Raw genomic sequence first — 22,915 nt, 5'->3', positions numbered from 1 at the left:
GGGAGAGGAAAAATTAGAAAAAAATAGGTATTTATAACTTACGAGTGGGTGATCGGATCTTAATGAATTTTGATATTTAGAAGGACATCGTGACTCAGAGCTCTTATTTTAAATCCTGACCGGCATTAAGCCTCTTATTTTCCTTTTTAAATCAATCTATTGATTCATAGAATTTTGTTAGAGCTCATACCATATGATCTCTTGGCTCTTAGCTCTTCTCGCCTCGTCACAAGTGCCATATGAGCTCTTAGCTCTTGTTATTATCTGATTTTTGAATTAGTTTTAACAAAATGGCTATCTCAGAATTTTTAACAAATGGGTTTGTGGGAAAAGGCGTCGGGGGGGGGGGGGGACTAGCTGCCCTTCAATCTCTTTTGACTCTTTAGAAGTGAGCTAGAAATTTCAATTTCCAGTCAAACGAGCCCTCTCTGAAGTTTATAGGAGAATTCTTTCCATAAGAGCCATATATACCCCCGTGTTATAACTTAAAATACCTGCCCCCGGGCCCTGGGGGGTGGTGTCGACGGGATTGGGGACAAAAAAAAACAGCAACGTAATTTTAGCAAAAAAAGAAGTGTGGGACTCTGTGCTGCATTCAAAAACTATTTAGTCTTCTTCTTAGCTGCTGAAACGAAGATATTGGCAATGCTGTCAAACTTATAAAAAGTTGAATCCTGGATGATTTGAGATAGAAGATTAGACTTCAGCAACAACTGTAGGCTGATTTAGGAATGGTAATTTTTTCAATTAATCTTTTTGAAAAAAAGCATAAAACCCCTCGAATTAGAATTAGCGTCGAATTAGCGTCGGATCAAAACAAAGAACATAACATTGGAATCATGAGCTCCATGATTGAAACCCCAATCCCGAAGCTTACAATTCCCCCTCCCCCTCCCTTCTGTATTCCCCCCTCAACGTCCAACAATGTTATTCATAAATCATCATTTGACTAACATAACGAGAATGCTACCTTAGCACGATAGAGAGTCTGAGGCTCGTTTGAAAGTAATTTTTATAATTAATCGCTTTTTATAAATTCGACTTGATGACGCCATCAGAAAACCCCCTAAATTGCGCTTATTTCATTAGTAATGAAAATACCAAGAGAATCTTCTAATGAAAACAAGAGCTAAGAGCTCATATGGCACTTGTGACGAGGCATAAAGAGCTAAGAGCCAAGAGATCATATGGTATGAGCTCTAACAAAATTCTATGAATCAATAGATTGATTTAAAAAGGAAAATAAGAGGCTTAATGCCGGTCAGGATTTAAAATAAGAGCCCTGAGTCACGATGTCCTTCTAAATATCAAAATTCATTAAGATCCGATCACCCACTCGTAAGTTATAAATACCTAATTTTTTCTAATTTTTCCTCTCCCTTTAGCCCCCCAGATGGTCGAATCTGGGAAAACAACTTTATCAAGTCAAATTGTGCAGCTCCCTGACACGCCTACCGATCATCTATAGCCTACCGATCATCTAAGATCCGATCATCTATTCGTAAGATAAAAATACCCCAATTTTCACGTTTTCCAAGAATTCCGGTTTCCCCCTCCAACTCCCCCCAATGTCACAGGATCTGGTCGGAATTTAAAATTAGAACTTTAAAGCACAAGATCCTTCTAAATATCAAATTTCATTAAGATCTGGTCACCCTTTCGTAAGTTACAAATACCTCAATTTTCAAAATTACCCCCCCCCCCAATTCCACCAAAGAGAGCAGATCCGGTCCAGTTATGTCAGTCACGTATCTTAGACAAGTTTCTATTCTTCCCGTCCAGTTTCATCCGTATCTCACCGTTTTAAGTATTTTCTAAGATTTCCGGTCCCCCCAACTGCCCCCCCCCCCAATTACGCTTGATCCGGTTGAGATTTAAAATAAGAAATCTGAGTTACGAGGTCCTTCTAAATATGAAGTTTCATGAAGATCCGATCACTCCTTCGTAAGTTAAAAATACGAAATTTTTTCTTATTTTTCAGAATTAACCCCCCCCCCCCAATAGAGCATATCCGTTCCAATTATGTAAATCACGTATGTAAGACTTCTGCTTATTTTTCCCACCAAGTTTCATCCCGATCCTTCCAATCTAAGCGTTTTCCATGATTTTAGGTTCCCCCACCCCAAACTTCCCCCAATGTCACCAGATCCGGTCAGGATTTAAAACAAGAGCTTTGAGACACGATATCCTTCTAAATATCAAATTTCATTGAGATCCGATCACCCGTTCGTAAGTTAAAAATACCTCATTTTTTTCTAATTTTTCAGAATTAACCCCTCCCCCAACTACCCCAAAGAGAGCGGATCCGTTCCGGTTATGTCAAATCATGTATCTAGGACTTGTGCTTATTTTTCCCACCAGGTTTCATCCCGATCCCTCCACTCTAAGTGTTTTCCAAGTTTTAGGTTTCCCCCTCCCAAATCCCCCCTAATGTCACCAGATCGAGTCGGGATTTAAAACAAGAACTCTGAGACACGATATCCTTCTAAATATCAAATTTCATTGAGATCCGATCACCCGTTCGTAAGTTAAAAATACCTCATTTTTCTAATTTTTCAGAAATAACCCCCCCCCCCCCCCAACTACCCCGAAGAGAGTGGATCCGTTCCGTTTATGTCAATCATGTATCTAGGACTTGTGTTTATTTTTCCCACCAAGTTTCATCCCGATCCCTCCACTCTAAGTGTTTTCCAAGTTTTAGGTTTCCCCCTCCCAAATCGCCCCCAATGTCACCAGATCCGGTCGGGATTTAAAATAAGAGCTCTAAGACACGATATTCTTCTAAATATCAAATTTCATTGAGATCCGATCACCCGTTCGTAAGTTAAAAATACCTCATTTTTTCTAATTTTTCAGAATTACCCTCCCCCCCCCAACTACCCCAAAGAGAGCGGATCCATTCCGATTATGTCAATCATGTATCTGGGACTTGCGATTATTTTTCCCATCCAGTTTCATCCCGATCCCTCCACTCTAAGTGTTTTCCAAGATTTTAGGTTTCCCCCATCCAACTCCCCCCAATGTCATCAGATCCGGTCGGGATTTAAAATAAGAGCTCTGAGACACAATATCATTCCAAACATCAAATTTCATTAAGATTCCATCAACCGCTCATAATTTAAAAATACTTCATTTTTTCTATTTTTTCCAAATTAACCTGCCCCCACTCCCCCCAGATGGTCAAATCGGGAAAACGACTGTTTCTAATTTAATCTGGTCCGGTCCCTGATATGCTTGCCAAATTTCATCGTCCTAGCTTACCTGGAAGTGCCTAAAGTAGCAAAACCGGGACCGACAGACAGACAGACAGAGCGACAGAATTTGCGATTGCTATATGTCACTTTGTTAATACCAAGTGCCATAAAAAACTCCAAACAATCTAAACAAAGCTTACCTATTACAAACAAAAATTTAAATATACTGTATCAAACCCCCTGAAAAGAGGGGTTTGTGCAATATTTTATTAGTGTATTAACAGGGTTAACGAACTCTATAACGATTTATTAAGGAAGAGAAGCTAAATGTAGATTTAAAATTTTAACTTCAGTATAGTTATATACTTGGTTGTTCATAACTAATGGGGGGAAATGAAAATTAGACTTTCTAAATCTGGCTGACGCACTGAGTCATTCCTCATTCTTAACTAGAAACAGAAAATGAAAATCAAGTTTCAATCTCGAGCGGGAAATTGACTTAACAATTTGTCAAAGTTGACAACGAATAATTATTCATGGTCAGGGCTAATGAAACACTTGGGATAATAAGGGAAATCTTATCGTAGATTTTTGTAATGAAACAAGAAGCATGTACTGGACTAATTGATCGAATGACAGCAATTAAAGAGCAAGGCAACCTATTGCACAATAGAAATGATTCGTCAATTTAATTTACTAAAGTAGAAAAATAAAATAGAGCGATTATAGATTGTTGATTGAATGATTATTGATACTTTGCTATTTAAACTACTTAAAACTTAAACTACATTTGAATCGCAAAATATTATATGCATAGAAAGGATTACGCCTGTAGGGCAAGGAGACTTTTTTTTACCCTTGTCTTAGCTAGAAAAAACGATAGAGGATTGCCCACACACACATCCCTGTGACCCCCTTACTTAAAGCTACCATACTTGAGATACACTTTGTTTATTTTGGACTCTAAATCATTCTGAGAAAGATATTTTGTATTCTTTTAGTTTATCATGGAATCCTGAATAATACACAGAAAATCTAACACATAAGCAATAAATATTACCACAAGGCTTGGAGCCACAATGTTATTTTGGTCTTATTTCTCCGAATACGTCACCTTTAGTGACTTAGACACGTATATTAAAGACACAAACGATTAAGTCAGTTAGATTCTTGAAAGCTATGAAATGATATTGACAGCCCGCTTTAAAACTACAAGAACACTAGGTTTTCCGCCTTAATCGCACCGACTATGGTGGAACGTCGAAAACTTTAAGATCCTCCACGAGAAGGATACAAACAAACTTTACAAGAAGTGATATAAGCCTAATAATAAATATCCTTAATTGCAGTTTTGCCTCTTTAGGAGAGAAGGGTAATTATATATTCCTTTAATCGCTGAATATGTAAACAGGTTTACACAAGTGCTTAGGCATACAAATACAGAAAAAAAAGTCAGATATTCACAATAATGGATACGGCATAAAAAAAATAAGCTGTTAACTTATACAATAACAACAAATTCTAGAACGTTTAAAAAAAGTCACATACTCAGATTTAATCATGTAAATGGTGGGAAAGGATTTTAGATCAGTGAAAATGAAGCTACAACTTGTTACACACGGAATGGACATCAAACAGTTCGTGGTAACGAACTGTAGTAAGGAGCGACCCGGCTCAATAGTAACCAAAACTCTAAAAAATGGAATTTTGATATCAATAGCTACATCAAAAGAATTGCATTTTAATGCTGATTTTAAATATATAAGTTTCATCAAGTTTAGTCTTACCCATCAAAAGTTACGAGCCAGAGAAAATTTGCCTTATTTAAGAAAATAGGGGGAAACACCCCCTAAAGGTCATAGAATCTTAACGAAAATCACACCATCAGATTCAGCGTATCAGAGAACCATACTGTAGAAGTTTCAAGCTCATATCTACAAAAATGTGGAATTTTGTATTTTTTGCCAGAAGACAAATCACGGGTGCGTGTTTATTTGTTTGTTTGTTTTTTTTTTTTTTCTTTTTCCCAGGGGTCATCGTATCGACCAAGTGGTCCTAGAATGTCGCAAGAGGGCCCATTCTAACGGAAATGAAAAGTTCTAGTGCCCTTTTTAAGTGACCAAAAAAATTGGAGGGCATCTAGGCCCCCTCCCACGCTCATTTTTTCCCAAAGTCAACGGATCAAAATTTTGAGATAGCCATTTTGTTCAGCATAGTCAAAAACCATAATAACTATGTATTTGGGGATGATTTACTCCCCTACAATCCCTGGGGGAGGGGCTGCAAGTTACAAACTTTGACCAGTGTTTACATATAGTAATGGTTATTGGGAAGTGTACAGACGTTTTCAGGGGGATTTTATTTTGTTTGGGGGGTGGGGATGAGGGGAGGGGGCTATGTTGGAGGATCTTTTCTTGGAGGAATCTGTCATGGGGGAAGAAAAATTCAAGGAAAAGGGTGTATGATTTTCTAGCATTACTATAAGAAAACAATGAAAAATAAACATGAAAACGTTTTTTCAAATGAAAGGTAGGAGTAGCATTGAAACTTAAAACGAACAGAGATTATTACGCATATGAGGGGTTCTAAAAATACTTTAGCATAAAGAGCGAGGTATTTAGGAGGAGATAAATATTTAGGAGGAGATAAATACCTCGCTCTTTATGCTAAAGTATTTTTAGTAATTTCAACTATTTATTCAACGGCCTTTCTGATTCAGGGGTCATTTTTAAAGAATTGGGACAAAACTTAAGATTTAGTGTAAAGAGCGAGGTATTAACGAGGATACAAACCCCCTTGTATAAATAATAAAAATATAAGATTATGAAAGTTTGTTACGTAAGTTGCTAATTTATAAGTTATGTATATTTTTTACTAATAAAAACGTTCGTTAAAAATTAAAAGTTCTAGTTGCCTTTTTAAGCAACCGAAAAATTAGAGGGCAACTAGGCCTCCTTCTCCACCCCTTATTTCTCAAAATCGTCTGATCAAAACTAAGAGAAAGCCATTTATCCAAAAAAGAATTAATATACAAATTTCATTTTAATAATTTATGTGGGGAGAGCCAAAACCAAACATGCATTAATTCAAAAACGTTCAGAAATTAAATAAAAAAACTAATTTTTTAGCTGAAAGTAAGGAGCGACATTAAAACTTAAAACGAACAGAAATTACTCCGTATATAAAATAGGGTGTCTCCTCCGCAATCCCTCGCTCTTTACGCTAAAGTTTTACTCTTTGCCACAATTCTACTTTTTAAAACAATTAAAAGCTTTAGCGTAAAGAGCGAGGGATTGCGGAGGAGAAAACCCATTTTATATACGGAGTAATTTCTGTTCGTTTTAAGTTTTAATGTCGCTCCTTACTTTCAGCTAAAAAAATTATTTTTTTTTCTTTAATTTTGAAAAAAAGCGTGAAACGCTTATATCTCCTATTTTTTCTTTCTATTTCTCCAGTACTAGTGGGGTCCCAAAATAATGTTGAAAATACATGAAAACTAAAATACAAATAATGACTCTAGGAAAATAGTTGAGAAAGGGAGAATACAACAAACAAAAATATTGAAATCCTTGTGAGGGTTTTAACAACGATTTATTTTTTCTAGTTTAGAAACCCAATACTTACCTTGGAATACTTTGGTATAAAATCGTTCAAATTTTGAAATTCACCATTTGGGAAGTATTGCCTTTTCACAGCACGAACGGTTGCTTCATGTTCAGAATTGTTTCTGATGAACGACATAAGTGAATTCGGTAATAAATCCTTTTCCAAAAAGGAAGGATTATCCATCCGTGCTGCATTTTCTATGTGGATAACTAAAAAATTGAAAAACTAATAATTAAGAATCCGCACAAAAAAATAAATAAAGAAAAACGATATAACTAACATAGAAAGTGAGCTCCATTGCGAAGGTATATTAGTACACATTGTGGAATTTGCTTATGTAATGGTAATCACCTCTGTTCAGGGGCGGCTCTTCAGGTAAGCGAAGTAAGTTGTTGTGTAGGGCGCCGAGTGACAGGTAGTGTCTTGAGCAAGGGGCACCCTCTGTGGCAAAGGGTGTCTGAGACATAGTCTGTGTCGGAGGGAGAGACCGCCATCAGGCACCATATGACTTAATCAAGACAAAAATTATATGATAATTGCAGAGCCTTCAAAACCAATTCACATCACCTGAAGAAGAGTGTGATTTTTTAGATATGAAATTGCCACAACTTGAGCAATCCCTTTCGGTACAATACACATCAGTTGAAGCAATTTTATGGCGCTAATTTCAAATTTCTCAAGGAGAGTCATGTTTATGTAGGGCAAATGAAATGATAAATCGAATGAAGTAATTCGATAATGCCGACGACTGAATCTTCATGAAGTTCCTCTTATCGTGTATTGGTTCTGGTTTGAACCCTGTTTTGATTCGTACAAGCTCACACAAAGTCAATAAATATTATATCCAAGACACAAAATTGATCGGTGACCACATTGCACTCAAGCGGACGAAGGGAAGACTAATGTAGATACATTTTCTTGTAAAGCAGGTTTTTATTGTAATTTAACTGCTTGTATAAGAAGTGTTTAAGCATACAGTAAAGAATGCTTTACTCTACGGTTTGATTAAAACTTTAAATAAAAAATAATTACATGAGCACAAAGAAGTCACAGCGCAATTGCTTAGTTAAGATTTCTCTGGAAGTGGGAAGGAATACCCTGCGGTAGTGTGACGTCACAAAATCAGCCTAGACGCAAATAAATCTCTAACCTATAATGCCATTTAATACATATCAACTTAAATGAGTTGACGGTTAATTTAACAGTTAAATATGCTTCATACTGTTATATACACGTTTAGATATCAATACATACACACATTGTAGATTATTTCATTTCTGAACGAGATATTTACAATTTACGATGTGTCCAAAAAAATGTGCCGATGTTAAAAATAATGAGTTTACAAGCGACTTAAACTGTTTTTGCGTTTGAAAAGAACCATTTTAGTTTTAGGGAATGTGATGGAGTGCGTAAGGTAAAGTGCGTGACTTAAACTGTTTTTGCGTTTGAAAAGAACCATTTTAGTTTTAGGGAATGTGATGGAGTGCGTAAGGTAAAGTGCGTTTGATTTATTTATGGTGATATTTTAAATAGCTAGAAAAATTTGTTTTTGATTATAAAAAGTTGTATGTTCAATTGGTTTTATAAGTTGTATGTTCAACCGATAAATTGTGAGTCATATTTTAATTCCCCATTTTTAATAAATCACCTTGTTGTCTATTGACATATTCCATTTTAATATTTAAGTTAGAAATATACTACCCAATAAAAGATTATTTATTTTTATTGTTATACTTTTTTTCTAGAAAATCCTGCACACCTTACTTTAAGGGCGTAGAATTATATTTCGGTCTGCCGGTCTGCTTACCCCCCCCCCCCCCAAAAAAAAAACAACATCTAGGGCCGGCCCTGCCTCTGCCTGACTCTGTCTAGGGCCGGCATAATTATTGATCCTATAAAGGAAAATCTGACTTTCAGAAAGGATTAGGAAAAAGAAAATAAAGAAAAGAAAACTGATGTAATTTTTTGACATTGATCATAGTGAAGAATAAAGCAGTTCAGAAACTTATGTTGAAAAAAGAAATATCTGGCTGCAGATTTTGATTATTATAGTGCTTTTTTTTCTTTTTGTCTGGGTTTTAGAAAAATTAAAGAGCACTGTTCCAAATACATATATTTTTCAATAAAACACGAATGAAACAATAGGCTTTAGAGGGTTTACAATTAGGGAGGGGGGAAATCGTCAAATTTCTATTTGCATCAATTTTCGTTGATTTTAACTTTGACTTGAGAATTCGTTCTATTAATACTCGTTTAAAGATTCATTTATTTATTTACTTGACTATCTCATATTTTTATGTTTAATTTTGTTATTCATTTTAATTTCTGTTCGTATGGGTTTCACGTATCTTTGTCAGTATTTTGCGGTCGTTCTAAGTTAGAATTTTTTTTTATGAATTCACTTCAGTTCGTCTGTTCATTTACTTTTGACTCTTTTACTTTTCTTAAAAAGCTTCTTTTCGGGAAGCTAAGAAACGTAAATACTGAAAATAAAAGTTGAACGACCCATTGGAGGATTGCCTCAAAAGAAAAAACCCTTCGATCATAACCTGATCTCCATGTTAGGAAATACGCCTTTTCAAAGAGATTCAAATAATATCACCTAACTCGTAGAGCTGCTCAAGAATGTGTATAAATTAAAATCCTTTGTTCAGTTTTCAAAATAACTCATAAAATTCATATCAGGTTTTTGCTAATCAAACGAAATAAATACATAAAAGAATCATATTGTGGCAAAAAGTAGAGTGATTCCTTTGTCTGATATTGCAAATACTGTACTTTTTAAAACACTATAGTTGTTCAGAATTCAAATCGTAATGCCAACCTAGCAAAGAATAACTTTTTCTTCGTGCGTTTCAAAAACCCTAGCTTATAATTACATACGGTACTTCTTCGGGAAGTTAACGATTATATCGGCGATTCTGAAATCGGTGACACCGAAAAAGATTATTGTAACACACGCACGCGCAAAAGATAAAACTAGCCACGAAGATAAAATTTTTATGCAGTAAAACCGTAAATAGGTTTATATCATTAATTCATGGTACTGCCATCGGAAATAAAACCTAGTTTTGTTGCACCTTGTCAGTTAAATTGATTGTTTCTGAACACATCCCCCTATTCACAGGAATATGATTGTCGACCGATTAAAAAACTTATTTTTAAGGAGAATTTTTCGACCTAGCTGTTTGCGATCCGTAGTTTCGGTTATATTCCTTATTCAAACAGCAGGAAAAACTGTATAATTCAATCTACTAGTTAATGTTTACTTGTTAAAATTTATTCTTGTTTTTAGCAATAAAGAATTTGACAACATCGTCTGGTTATAATAATGCTTCGTTTTTGCTTTCTTGTATATTTTTTCTATATTTATAGTTCAATCACTTAGCAAATCGTTAATATAATTCTTTTTGGAGTGCTGGGCCCCTAGTTTCTTAACCTCCGTGCATGATTTTACAAGGTAAAGGTATCCAATGTAAGGTACTAAATCTGTAGATTCTGAAAAAGATGTGGAACAGACAGACAGGTGATTGTGTTCATTGTCATTTTTCTGTTCTTCTGAGAACAAAAGAAATGTTATGTCTCTTGAACTGCAAGATCACTTGAAACAGTAAATGCCTTGTTTGTTTTAACTTAAGAAAATTTCTTTCGTGTATTGTCTTGAGAACAACCAAATAGTTAGCTCCCGCAAAAAAATAATTAGTCTAATTTTGCCTTTTGTCATTCTTACTCTCTGTCTATTTTCTTTACTAATCAAGAGTAACCCAAATATCATGCTTAATTGTAGGGACAAATATACCACCACATTACAGCAGAAATTCAAAAAGTTTATTTTAGTCCTTTTAAGGGCAAAATTGCTGTTTTGCGGCACAAAATAGCAGAAACCTTTGAATATATAAGAAATAGATATAAAAATACGAATATGAAAATACATAATAGTAAAAAATATATAAAACATGATAAAAAATAAAAAATAAATAAATTAAATAAATAGAATATAAATAAATAACTACGAAAATAAAATAAAATATAGAAATACAGAATACTAATAAATATAAAACATAAAAATAGTGAACTTTCCTCTGGCGCGATTCCTTTTGCTATGGAAAAAATGGTTACTTGGGGTATAAAAATTCACCGAAAAAATTTTGACGGACATCGCCCTTTCATCCACAAACAGATGGCCTAGTTGAAAACTCAAATGGGACACTTGTTCGGCTTTTGAAGAAGTTCGACATGGATAACTCGAGAAATTGGGATCGCTTTATCCCCTAAGTCTTGTTCGCTTATCGACAAACTCCTCAAACATTGACTAAGTTTCGTCCTTTTGAGCTTCTTTATTGGCGGAGGACAAGGGGTCCATTGAACGTCATCAAGGAGCAATGGGAAGATGCTGGAAACTCTACCGTTAGACCTGCACATGAGCCCTTGTCCGTGCGAGAACGACTACGACAGATCCTAGAAGAAGTCTACAAAAATCTTCTGGAGGCGTCCGAAAGGCAGAAAACCCAATATACTTTTAGATCAACTATCACCTAGTAAGGCCTAGAGGGTAGTAGAAGAACCGGTGCCTAGCCCTCACAGTGACAGTGATATGGGTAAAGCGGGGCAATGTGGTGCTGGCACACCCCCTCAATTACCTGAGTTTTACTTAGCTGATTCTGCCAGCGCAATATTTTGTTTTTAGGGATGAGTTTAGAGACACCTTTAATGCTCTCACAAGTGGTAGTATTCATAGGGGTCCAAGAGACATAGTACATTCCTATGTAAGTAAGATTCAGGCCCTTCTTGAAAAACAGAATCGGAAGGCAGCGTAGGATAGTAATAGCGTTTAAGCATCCATCACAATATTTTTTAAATGTAAATTCGGGTGAGGTATACTGGTATTACCTGCAAACTGAAATTCAAAGGCTTCACACAGACTTGCAAAATTTTGACGGTGTTTTGTCAGAATGGTTGGGAAGCGATTTAATGGGGTGTAAGATTATAATGAAAATGGAAGCGGTTCAGTGGTTTTGTTTATTAAAAATTTAGATGTAAATGTATCCAAATTTAAAAAGGAATTCGTTTAAGAGGCAGGAGGAACAAGTTGATATCATAAAATGCAGATTTAAAGGGTCGTGGAGGTGTATAACACTTTTCTTTCGATAGGGGCTTAGAGTCCTTAAAGTAAACGTTCCTCTTGGCAGGCCATAAACACTCGAAAGATGATGTCAGTAAAACTCATTTGGATGAAGGTGTACAGTGTGCAAAAGCACAATACGGCTATCAAAAAGTCTGCAAAGGGGTGGCTTTGCACTATGTAAAGAAAAATTTTGACATGACTGTTTATAGAAACGGTGTAGAAAATAATTTAATTCCAAGCGTGAAAGTCATGGCGATTCATTCTTTAAAATACAAACATTACACAGTTAGAGTTGAGAAAAATGCCATGTCAGCCATATCAGACGTGCATAAACGGCGTGCAAGTCTTTGTGCACGCCGGTGATGTGGGAATACTACCATGCGGCAGCTACCTTACTTCAAATCGAAAAGTATGTGTAGAGTACAGACAGCATCTCGGTCTGGCGAAATTTTAATAGTTTGCGGAAGGAGAGCTCGTTGTTTTTCTATCCCAACATTATTTCATCAGTCTCCAGCTCAGCAGTGTGTTTTATAGTGTTGGACATGTTTTGTATGTTTTTATTTATTTATTTATTCATTTTTGCCCAAGACAGAATCAATGTTTTTTAATATTTGCTTAATATTAAACTATTTTATGCTTCTTTACGACCATTGATTCCTTGTCCAGCCACCACGGCCGGCCATTGCCCACCCCAGCGGGCGCCAGGTCTTTCAGCTCGGCCCGGCCTTCGGCCGCCACAGGAACCCCCCCCCCCCGGGAGAGGCAACCTCGAGTACTTTTTTTTTAATATTCAAGAGTTTCTAAGTGCCTATTCTATGTCCCATGCAAATATTTTTAGGTGCTTATGTAAATATGTTTTTTAAATGTATGGTGTATTTATTTACATAGTAAGCAAAACATATATTTTATTTTTTTTGTCATGAAAAGTTTTTAGAATATCTGAAAAATATCCAGTATTGCTGCAGTTTACAGCAAGAGTCCTATGACAAAATAAAGACTATGGTGAATTTTGAATTGATGATTTTGCTGAATTCATTTGAAGAAGGTTCTCAGGAGATGTTACAGTTATTCAAGGTCCGATCTCGTCACGAGGAAATATTTGTAACCGTTGTTCTCCACAATCTCCTTCATCAGAGGAAATGTATGAGAACACATGCTTTGAATTGTACTTACTATATCATCCATAAGGTTGTTCTTGGTTCAAGTTCTCTGATAACTTTCAACAAACAAATATATATCAAAATTTTTACTCTCGGCATACAATCAAGCCACAAATAAACCCTATGGTCACATTCTATTGGATATCAATCAAAGCACATCCGAAGATTCACATATACTCAAGGATATCTTTGACATTGAAATTTCTGTATATCTACCCATGAACAGTAAAAGAGGTCATTAGTTACCATCTTGACACTAAGGAAACTACTTGAAAACAGAAATTTATTTTCCGTCCCAGGTAACTCAAAACAGCGGCTTAGAAAGGCTATAGAAAAACACGGCATTGACACTAAATTTATTAATATCCTATCTGAGCTTTGTTTAAATTCAACTGAAGGCAATGTTCAACTGCCAGGAGTAGTTAAGCAACGAACAAAGCAACAACACTTACTTGTACGTGTTCAAGCTTGCAAAGAAGAAAGGAAAAGATTTTAAAAGAAAACGGTATGTTTAAGCGGCTGATAGTTTCTGTTTACTGTTACTGCCAACAATTACGGGACTTGTAAATACTATTCTCTAGAAAAATGGCTAAACCTTACAAATTGAGTACTGGATCGCTCTTGGCAAAGAAGAAGAAAAAGAAGCAAAGAGTAGAAATTTTTAGATCGAAAAAGGATCTCTTTTCCTAGAAATGGCATATCTATCATATGAAGAATCTTATTCCTCCGTCACCTCATCTCTAGGTCTTTTCAGTATAGAAAATGTTGATGTGAATGTAAAACATAGTTACTATAAACAATTTTCTCAGCAGCAACGGCTCACTGAAAACGTACATTTCAAATTTATTTCAGTGAAGATTTTTCACTATATTTTACTTCTATAGATTTGTATGTGATTGTCAAAAAATGTAACAATGAAAAGCCAAGTCCAGGCGAGGGGCAATCCTATGAAAATTGTGTTCTACACAATTTGCTTAGACAAATAAGTGTCTACATAAACGGAACGGCGGTAAGCACAATCAACAGTCTTTCAAACTATGCAAGTTATATACAATTCATGTTGATGAATCTATTGTTCTATAAGCTATTGAGAAGTATAAATATTGGACATGAATATAAGGCTCACAATGACACTAGCAACATATTTAGAGATGCGATGACTAAAGATTTACATTTTGTTGAGAAAATAAATCCTGATATATCTAATATACCTTAATCGATACCTACAACTTTCTCCGTCAAATTTTATACTGCGGTACGCACTTGGCGGTGCACCTTACTGATAGCAGTCTCTCTCACCTCGGCAATATTTCATGTAGGAAAAGAATATGTTATGAGATCAGTTGCTTTGGCAATAGAAAAATTTAGAGTCAGTGGAAATAATACAAACTACTCGTTCCACAGACAATCACCGACATATTGCTACGGGTTCACGCACATACACCAATTTGTCATTTATCAATGGTGAACGTCCTTCAAAATTCGCTTTGGCCTCTGTAAAAAGTGCTAGCCCATAGAATCATAGACAAATTCTTCTCACAAATTTTATTGCAAACATCTCGTACCATTCTAGGGTTAGTCAACATCCGTTTATAATTTTTATTGCTACGTTAAACCGTCTAGGTTTCATTTAGCCATGGCTAGCGGCTTCAATATCCTATATAGTAAAAGCATCCATTACTAAAGAATATGCCAAGAATAGTATACTTGATCTTGACACACGGAACTCATTCTCCAATACTGATGTGAGTGAACCGTAAGATCTAACATGTCACGTGGAGTTGAACTTCAAAACGAGTTCTTGCTGGATTATACAAGTCCACTCGAATCAAAACACGTCACGTAAGATTAAATCATCTTCACATGTGAATATTGAACCATTATCATTTTTTTCAACCAGGACTTCCCCGCTTGACTAGCCTCATGAACTCTAACAGTCCTTATTACCTAACAGCCAAAGAAATTTTGTAAAAAACATTCGCATAAGTAAACAAACAAGCCCCTATTATGTAACAATCAGAAGTACTGTACCATTACAGGTATACTATAGTGTTGCGCATGACCCAGGTGCACGTAATAACGTCTTGAGGGACTAGTATCCCCAATAGTACACCCCTAGGGTATACTATTTATGCACACCAGGTGCAAAATCCAGACCCAAAGTCCCCCCACCAAGAACCCCGTTTGGCTCCCTTTCCCAGCTGAAATTTAGTTTCTTCAAAAATATTGTCAAAACTAATACAAAAATATTGTCAAAAATATTGTCAAAACTAATACAAGCCTGTATAATTAAAGCATCCACAGAAGATGATAAGTTTTCTTAAGTCTGTCTTTGCCTTAATGGTACTATATGGCTCATTTATCAGTTTTCACTGTCATTTTTGGTTTGGGAAAATTGGCTCCAACTTTGCCCCCCCCCCTCCCTGCGATTTTGACAAAATTAGGCCACTGTATTTAGCAGATCTGTTCCTCTAAACATCCTCCCCCCAAAACAAAATAAAAATTTGTGTTCTTGTCTGTTGTGTATGACTCTCATAAAGGTTTGCATGATGTATTTCCCAATTCTTTCCACTGCTTTATCTCGTAGATTTTTTATTTGGTTTGTCAAACCTAAGCATCTTTTTGAATTTTAATCCATATTAAGTTCAGTCCCAAGTCTTAGAGACACAATTGATAATCATCCATGGATGTTATAATCTATTGATTCAGAGCTAAAGAGTGCCAGAATCTGACACCTGTTAGACAGACTTACTTCCGTTCAAGATTTGGCGGCTATTTTCAAGTCCTGTCAGTATTGGACATTTGGGCTCATCCCTCAGAAAGTGGCTGTGTTTGATACGGCCGTCAAAATATTGGCGACCCAGACTCAATGTAATTTAACTTGGTGGAAGTGACGTAAAAAAAACGTTTTCTTTTGAATTCAAAAATGTTCAACATTTCACTTTATTCAAAAGTATTCAAGTGGTCTTCTAAAACCTAATAATTTTTTTTTCAACTTGAAAACGTCATTTAATTAAAAACATTTATTGCTTAAAAATAAACAACCAAACCTCACTTACAAACGAGCTAAATATCTAAGAAAATGATAAAAAAATAGATTCTACAAGAAAATGTTTTTTCAATGTGTTCACTGCGGGATTACGACATAATTTTTAGTTAAATTAAGGTCATAATTTTGAATACGACACTGTTTACCGCTTTCAAGCTTTCCTAATCTAGATATCACAATGATAAGACCCTTTTGGTGCATTTAGGTACTTCATGACACCATTATCAATGCAAGTTTATAAAAAGCACATAAACGTAAACATTAGCTTTCGAACAAGTCCTGAGGCTGATTTCTACGTTGTTCCAATACCCCACTAGCATCAGAGAGAAAAAAAGAGATAAAAATAAGTCCCATCAATGCCGCACAGGATAAAATATCATTTTCTTTTGTTTTCGAAATGGGGGCTAAAAACCTTCGATTAAGAGTTGTCGGTCGTGACTGTACCTTTTCATTCATTCTACCAGTTATGAGGGGTTTCCAGCTCTTTTTCAAAGTTCTCCGAAAATTGCTTTTACCAAAAATATTTACCATTAAGATGATATAATTGGTATATTGTTCCTCCTCGCCTTTAAAGGAACTTGTTTTCTATTAGAAATCTACTTAAAACGTGATTTTTAAATGCCGTTTATTATGGGCGGTGATTCCCCTTTTTACTAGATTGTAGCTGTTGCTGCACCCATTAATCCGAATGTTTAACGCATTTTAAAAGCTGTTATTTTAAATTTTGGGAATGCCCCTGTACTCTAATGTAGGAGGCGACCCTCCCCCTGGCAGTTCCATCTCGACCCCAGAGCCGTGAGATAAAACAGGGAAGACTTACAAAAATATAGACTTGGAAACCATCATTCACGAATAGAAAAGATTAACCTCATCCCCCGGTATCTATCTGTACGTATAAAATAGTCCGATATCAATTTTCAAATACAATTTTTACTCAAGAAGGAATATATTTTCAATTTTTACTGACGGAAAAAAGTCATTTTGAGTGAAGCACCAATGACGTAGTATTCCTTAGACTTTCAAACAGTTCGTGGTAACGAACTATAGTAAGGAGCGACCCGGCTCAATAGTAACCAAAACTCTAAAAAAAACGAATTTTATTACATTTTAATGCTGATTTTAAATATATAAGTTTCATCAAGTTTAGTCTTACCCATCAAAAGTTACGAGCCTGACAAAATTTGCCTTATTTTAGAAAAATATGGGGAAACACCCTCTAGAAGTTTCAAGCTCCTATCTACAAAAACGTGGAATTTTGTATTTTTTTGCCAGAAGGCAGATCACGGATGCGTGTTTATTTGTTTATTTGTTTGTTCGTTTTTCCCAGGGGTGATCGTACCGACCCAGTGTTCCTAGAATGTTGCGAGAGGGCTCATTCTAACGGGAATGAAAAGTTCTAGTGCCCTATTTAAGTGACCAAAAAAAAATGGAAGCCACCTAGCCCCCCTCCCATGCTAGTTATTTTCCCAAAGTCAAAGGATCAAAACTCTGAGATAGCCATGTTATTCAGCGTAGCCGAAAAACCTTATAACTATGTCTTTGGGGACCACTTACTCCCCCACAGTCCCCATGGGAGGGGCTACAAGTTACAAACTTTGACCAGTGCTCACATAAAGTAATGGTTATTGGGAAGTGTACAGACGTTTTCAGGGGGATTTTTTGGTTGTGGGAGGGGCTGAGAAGAGGGGGATATGTGGGAGGAACTTTCCATCGAGGAATTTGTCTTGGAGGAAGAAAATTTCCATGAAGGGAGTGCAGGATTTTCTAGCATTATTAAATAAAAAACAATGAAAAAATAAATATGGAAAGGTTTTTTCAACTGGAAGTAAGGAGCAGCATTAAAACTTAAAATGAACAGAAATTATTGCCCATATGAGGGGCTCACCTCCTCTTAATACTTCGCTCTTTACGCTAAGTATTTTTAGTACTTTCAACTATTTGTTCTACGGCTTTTGTGATTCAGGGGTCATTTTTAATGAATTGGGATAAAATTTAAGCTTTAGTGCAAAGAGCGAGGTACTGACGAGGGGGTGAACCCCCTCATAAACGTAATAAAAACATGAGAATACAAAAGTTCGTTACGTAAGCTAATTTATAAGTTACGTATATCTTTTACCAATAAAAACATTCGTTTTTTTCTCAAAATGATTCGACCAAAACTATTAGAAAGCCATTTAGCCAAAAAAAAAAATATGCCAATTTCGCTTTAATTATTCCTTTGCGGAGAGCCAAAATCAAAACATGCATTGACTCAAAAACGTTGAGAAATTAAATTTAAAGAAAAGTTTTTTAACTGAAAGTAAGGAGCGACATTAAAACTTAAAACGAAAAGAAATTATAAAAAGTAGAGTTGAAAGAAAGAGTCAAACTTTAGCGTAAAGAGTGGGACGTTGATGAGGAAGCAGCCACTTTCATATACGAAGTAATCTCTGTTCGTTTTAAGTTTTAATATCGCTCCTTACTTTCAGTTAAAAAAACTTTTTTTTAATTTAATTACAGTTAGGGAAGGAGGTAGTATCCGAACTCTTGTTTCTAGGGAAGCTATATTTCTCTTGAACAGTCTTGGAAAGAACTAATAAAATTAATACGAAGGTTTGATATGTCTTAAAACGATATTAATTACTGAAAGCTAATCAGTTAAAAATGTAATTTCACTAAAATTTTGATGTTTATTTCCAATGTTGTAATAAATACAAAAGAAAATATTTCTAACATAATTCGTTTTTAGTAAAGTGCCAATTATACAGTAGATTTAGACTTCACAGCGAGAGAAGGAGGGAAAACCCAAAGTATTGTTTGAGTTTCAAATTTTACAAAATTCCCTGTTTCAAAATATTTTTTTTATTCCAAAATAAATTAACAGTTTTTTAAACTAATAAGATTAAACTGAATATTTGATATGTAATGATATTAATTGCTGAAAGCTCACCAGCTCAAGATTTTGTTTAATCCAGGGCAGAATTTAAAGCTTTGACGCTTCAAGGCCCAAGCGTTTTTGCTGCTCCGTATCTGCAAGATTTTCGGGGAAATTTTCGGAATAATGAAAGCGCAGGGTGTTTTGGGCCTATTGGTAAATCCTGGTCTCGTTTCACTACAATTTTCTTTTTATTTTCAATGCTGTAATAATCACAAAAAGAGAAGATTTGTAACATAATTCGTTTTAGTAAAGAGCCAAAATACGCACTAGGCCTTAGGCTTTTGCCTTTAGGGAAACGAGCAATAGCCGTACTTTTGTTTGTAATGAAGAAGTTCTGGTAAGAGCAAATAAAAGTAAACTGAATCCCCATGTTTTTTGTCCAGACCTCTGGTTTTTGGAATAAAATATCTTTAATAAGCTTTTTTTCAGGTGGGGAAGGGTCGATCCAAGGAGGGAGAGCCAGAGGCCAGTTCCTATGATTTATCATCGATATTTTTTGGGGGAGATGAGGGTTATTCGTCTAGGTAGAACCAAGGGTCAGTTCCAATATGTCTTGGAATAAAAAATTGTTAATAAGTTGTTTGTTTTTTTAGGGGGGGGGGGTCAGGCCATGGATTGCAAGGGGTGAGTTGCCATAATTTTTGGAATAAAATATCGTTAACAAGTTGTTTTTTGGGGGTGGGGTCGGGCCATGCAGAGATGGCCAGGAGTCAGCTCACTTAAGTTTTGGAATAAAATATTGTTCATAAATTTTTCGAGTGGGAGGGGGGGTTCGGCTTATCTGATCTTTGAACTTTTTTAAAAACCTTGTATAAGAAACTTATATGCCCCTTGGAAATAATATAAAACACTTGCCCCAAAGATCGGGGTTTTGTGTTGATCCTGGAGTTTTTGTTAACCAATATTTTGACTTGTTTTTACACAATGACTGCTTAACAAAGCGTAGTTGTCATCAGAATACTTTTGACTCTCAAAAGAGAACTAGACCCTTAAATTTCTAGTCGTTTAAGTCCCCTTCGGATTTTACCTCTCCTATAAGCACCTTATATGTCTCCGGGCATAATTTACAATCCTTCCCAGGCTCTGGGGGGATACCGATGTTTTGTTATCCCATTGTTGGACTATTTAAAAAATGGCTATCTCAAAATTTTTATTGAATATAATTGGGGAAAAAAGGGTGTGTGTTTTGGGAGTGTAGATGCCCTCCTTTCACTTTTTACTCTAAAAACATAACTTTAACTTTCAATTTCCAATCAAATGAGCCACCTGTGAAGCTTAAGCAACCACTTATTACATAAAAACCTTAAATGCCCCGGTGCATAACTTAAAAAACTTACCCACTGGCTCTGGGGCGTTGTGTCAAACCTGGAGTTTTATTATTTTATCTTTAAACTGTTTTAAACATAATGGCTGTCTCAAAATTTTTATTGGATGCATTTGAGAAAAAAGGGACTTGGGGGGGGGGAGCTCACAGCCCTCCCAACACTTTTGACTCTTAAAAAGGTCACTAGAAATTCCGATAAATTATCGAATAAGCCCCCTCTGAAGTTTATACCACCATTCCTTCCATTAAAATCTTATATACCCCGAGGGCATAAGTTACAACCCTTACCCCTGGATTCTGGGGGGGGGGCTGTTTTTTATCCTTGGATGTTTTTTTTATTATTTTTGGTCAATTTAAAACAAAATGGCTATATAGATAGTTCGATCAGACGTATTTTGGGCAAAGAGGATTGGCGGGGAGGGAGAGGGAGGCTAGTTGACATAAAATCGCTTTTGACTCTTAAAAAGGGAACTAGAACTATGAATTCCTAATGCTTTGAGTCCCCCTCCGAAGCTCATGCGACCACCTCTTCTATAAAACCTTGTATACCCAAGTAGTATAAATTACAACCCTTAGTTTCCCCGCACTAAGGGGGGTGGGGTATATTGACCCCGATTTTCTTGTTATTTGATCGTTCGACTATTTTAGAGAAAATAGATATTTCAAATCTATCGGATGCATTCGAGTAAAACAGGGTGTAGGGTGAGGGAGTGATGCCCTTCGATCACTTTTGGTTTTTAAAAAGGTAACTCAATTTCCAAACAAATGAACTGCCTCTGAACTTTATACGACCGCCCCTATAAATAAAAAACAATTTTTTTTTTCAACTGAAAGCAAGGAGCGAAATAATAACTTCAAACGAACAGAAATTATTTCGTATATGAAAGGGGCTGTCCCCTCCTCAAGGCCCTGCTCTTTACACAAAAGTTTTGTATTGTTTTAAAAAGTAAAGTTGAGAGAAAGAGTAAAACATTAGCGTAAAAAGCGGGGCGTTGAGAAGAGGACAGACCCTTTCATATAAGGAATAAATTCTGTTAAATAAATTCTTGAACGAACCCCCTCGTATAAGTTATAATTTCTATTCCTTTTAAGTTTTAAGGTTGCTCATTACTTTCAGTTGAAAAAACTTGTTTTTCTTATTTAATTTCTCAATATTTTTTAAGCTGGAAAATCCAGTGCCCCCTTCGTGGAAATTCTCTTTCCCCATGATAAATTCCTCCATGGATGGATCCTCTCACGCAACCCCCTCCCCCCTACCAAGAAAATCCTCCATTAAAACGTCTGTACACTTCCTGATAGCCAATACTATATTTAAACAATGGGCAAAGTTCTTAACTTGCAGCCCTTCCCACGGGGACTGTGGAGGATTAAGTCGTCCTCTGACTATGCTGAAATAAATGGCTATCTCAAAATTTTGATCTAGTGACTTCGAGAAAAAAATTAGCGTTGGAGAGGCCTAGTTGCTCTCCGATTTTTTTGGTCACTTAAAAAGGGCAGTAATACTTTTAATTTCCGTTAGAACGAGTCCTCTCGCGACATTCAAGGACCACTGGGTCGGTACGATCACCCCAGGGACAAAAATACATAAACATGCATCTGTAATCTTTCTTCTGGCAAAAAATGCAAAATTCCACATTTTTATGGCACTTGGTATTTACCAAGTGACATGTCGCGATCGCAAATTCTGTCGGTCTGTCTGTCGGTCCCGGTTTCTCCAGTTTAGGCAATTCAAGATAAGCTAGGATGATGAAATTTGGCAGGCGTATTTTGGAACAGACCAGATTAAATTAGAAATAGTCATTTTGCCGATTCGACCATCTGGGGGGGGGGAGGAGTGAAGGACAATTAATTCGGAAAAAATAGAAAAAAAATGAGGTACTTTTAATTTACGAATGGATGATCAGATCTTAATGAAATTTGATATTTCGAAGGAAATCGTTTTTAAGAGCTTTATTTCAAATCTCGACTGGATCTGGTGACATTGGGTGGAGTTGGAAATTTAAAATATTGGAAAACGCTTAGAGTGGAGGTATCGGGATGAAACTTGATGGGAAAACTTAGCACAAGTCATAGATATGTGATTGACATAACCAGAATGGATCCGCTCTCTTTGACGGAGTTGGGGGAGGTTTAATTCTGAAAATTAGGAAAAATGAAGTATTTTTAACTTACGAAGGAGTGATCACATCTTAACGAAATTTCATATTCAGATGGACCTCGTAACTTAGATCTCTCATTTCAAATCCTGACCAGATCCAGTCTCATTGGGGGGAGTTGGGGGAACTGGAAATCTTGGAAAAGGCTTAGAGTGGAGAGATCACGATGAAACTTGGTGGGAAAATAAGCATAAGTTCAAGATACGTGACTGACATAACCAGACGGAATCCAATATTTTGGGGGAGATCGGGGGAGGGTAATTCCGAAAAATTATAAAAAAATCAGGTATTTGTAACTTACGAACGTTTAATCAGATATTAATGAAATTTTATATTTAGAAGGAACTCATGTCTCAGAGCTCTTATCTTGTGTTTCAGAGC

At 35.9% G+C, this 22,915-nt stretch overlaps 1 protein-coding gene across 2 annotated transcripts in view; it reads right to left on the bottom strand.

Annotated features, from left to right (window-relative positions):
- Positions 1-22,915, bottom strand: part of LOC136039351 (fatty acyl-CoA hydrolase precursor, medium chain-like) — a 141,876-nt gene that overhangs the window by 28,653 nt on the left and 90,308 nt on the right. For both annotated transcript variants that reach the window (XM_065723011.1, XM_065723012.1), the window contains exon 7: positions 6,819-7,009. In XM_065723011.1, the coding sequence (XP_065579083.1) occupies positions 6,819-7,009 (191 nt within the window). The remainder of the gene's footprint in view (positions 1-6,818; positions 7,010-22,915) is intronic.

Source organism: Artemia franciscana, chromosome 19, assembly GCF_032884065.1.
Source record: "Artemia franciscana chromosome 19, ASM3288406v1, whole genome shotgun sequence".
Classification (NCBI taxonomy): Eukaryota; Metazoa; Arthropoda; class Branchiopoda; order Anostraca; family Artemiidae; genus Artemia; species Artemia franciscana.
The sequence above is the reverse complement of the archived record's forward strand: the minus strand, read 5'-3'. Positions and strand labels throughout refer to the sequence as shown.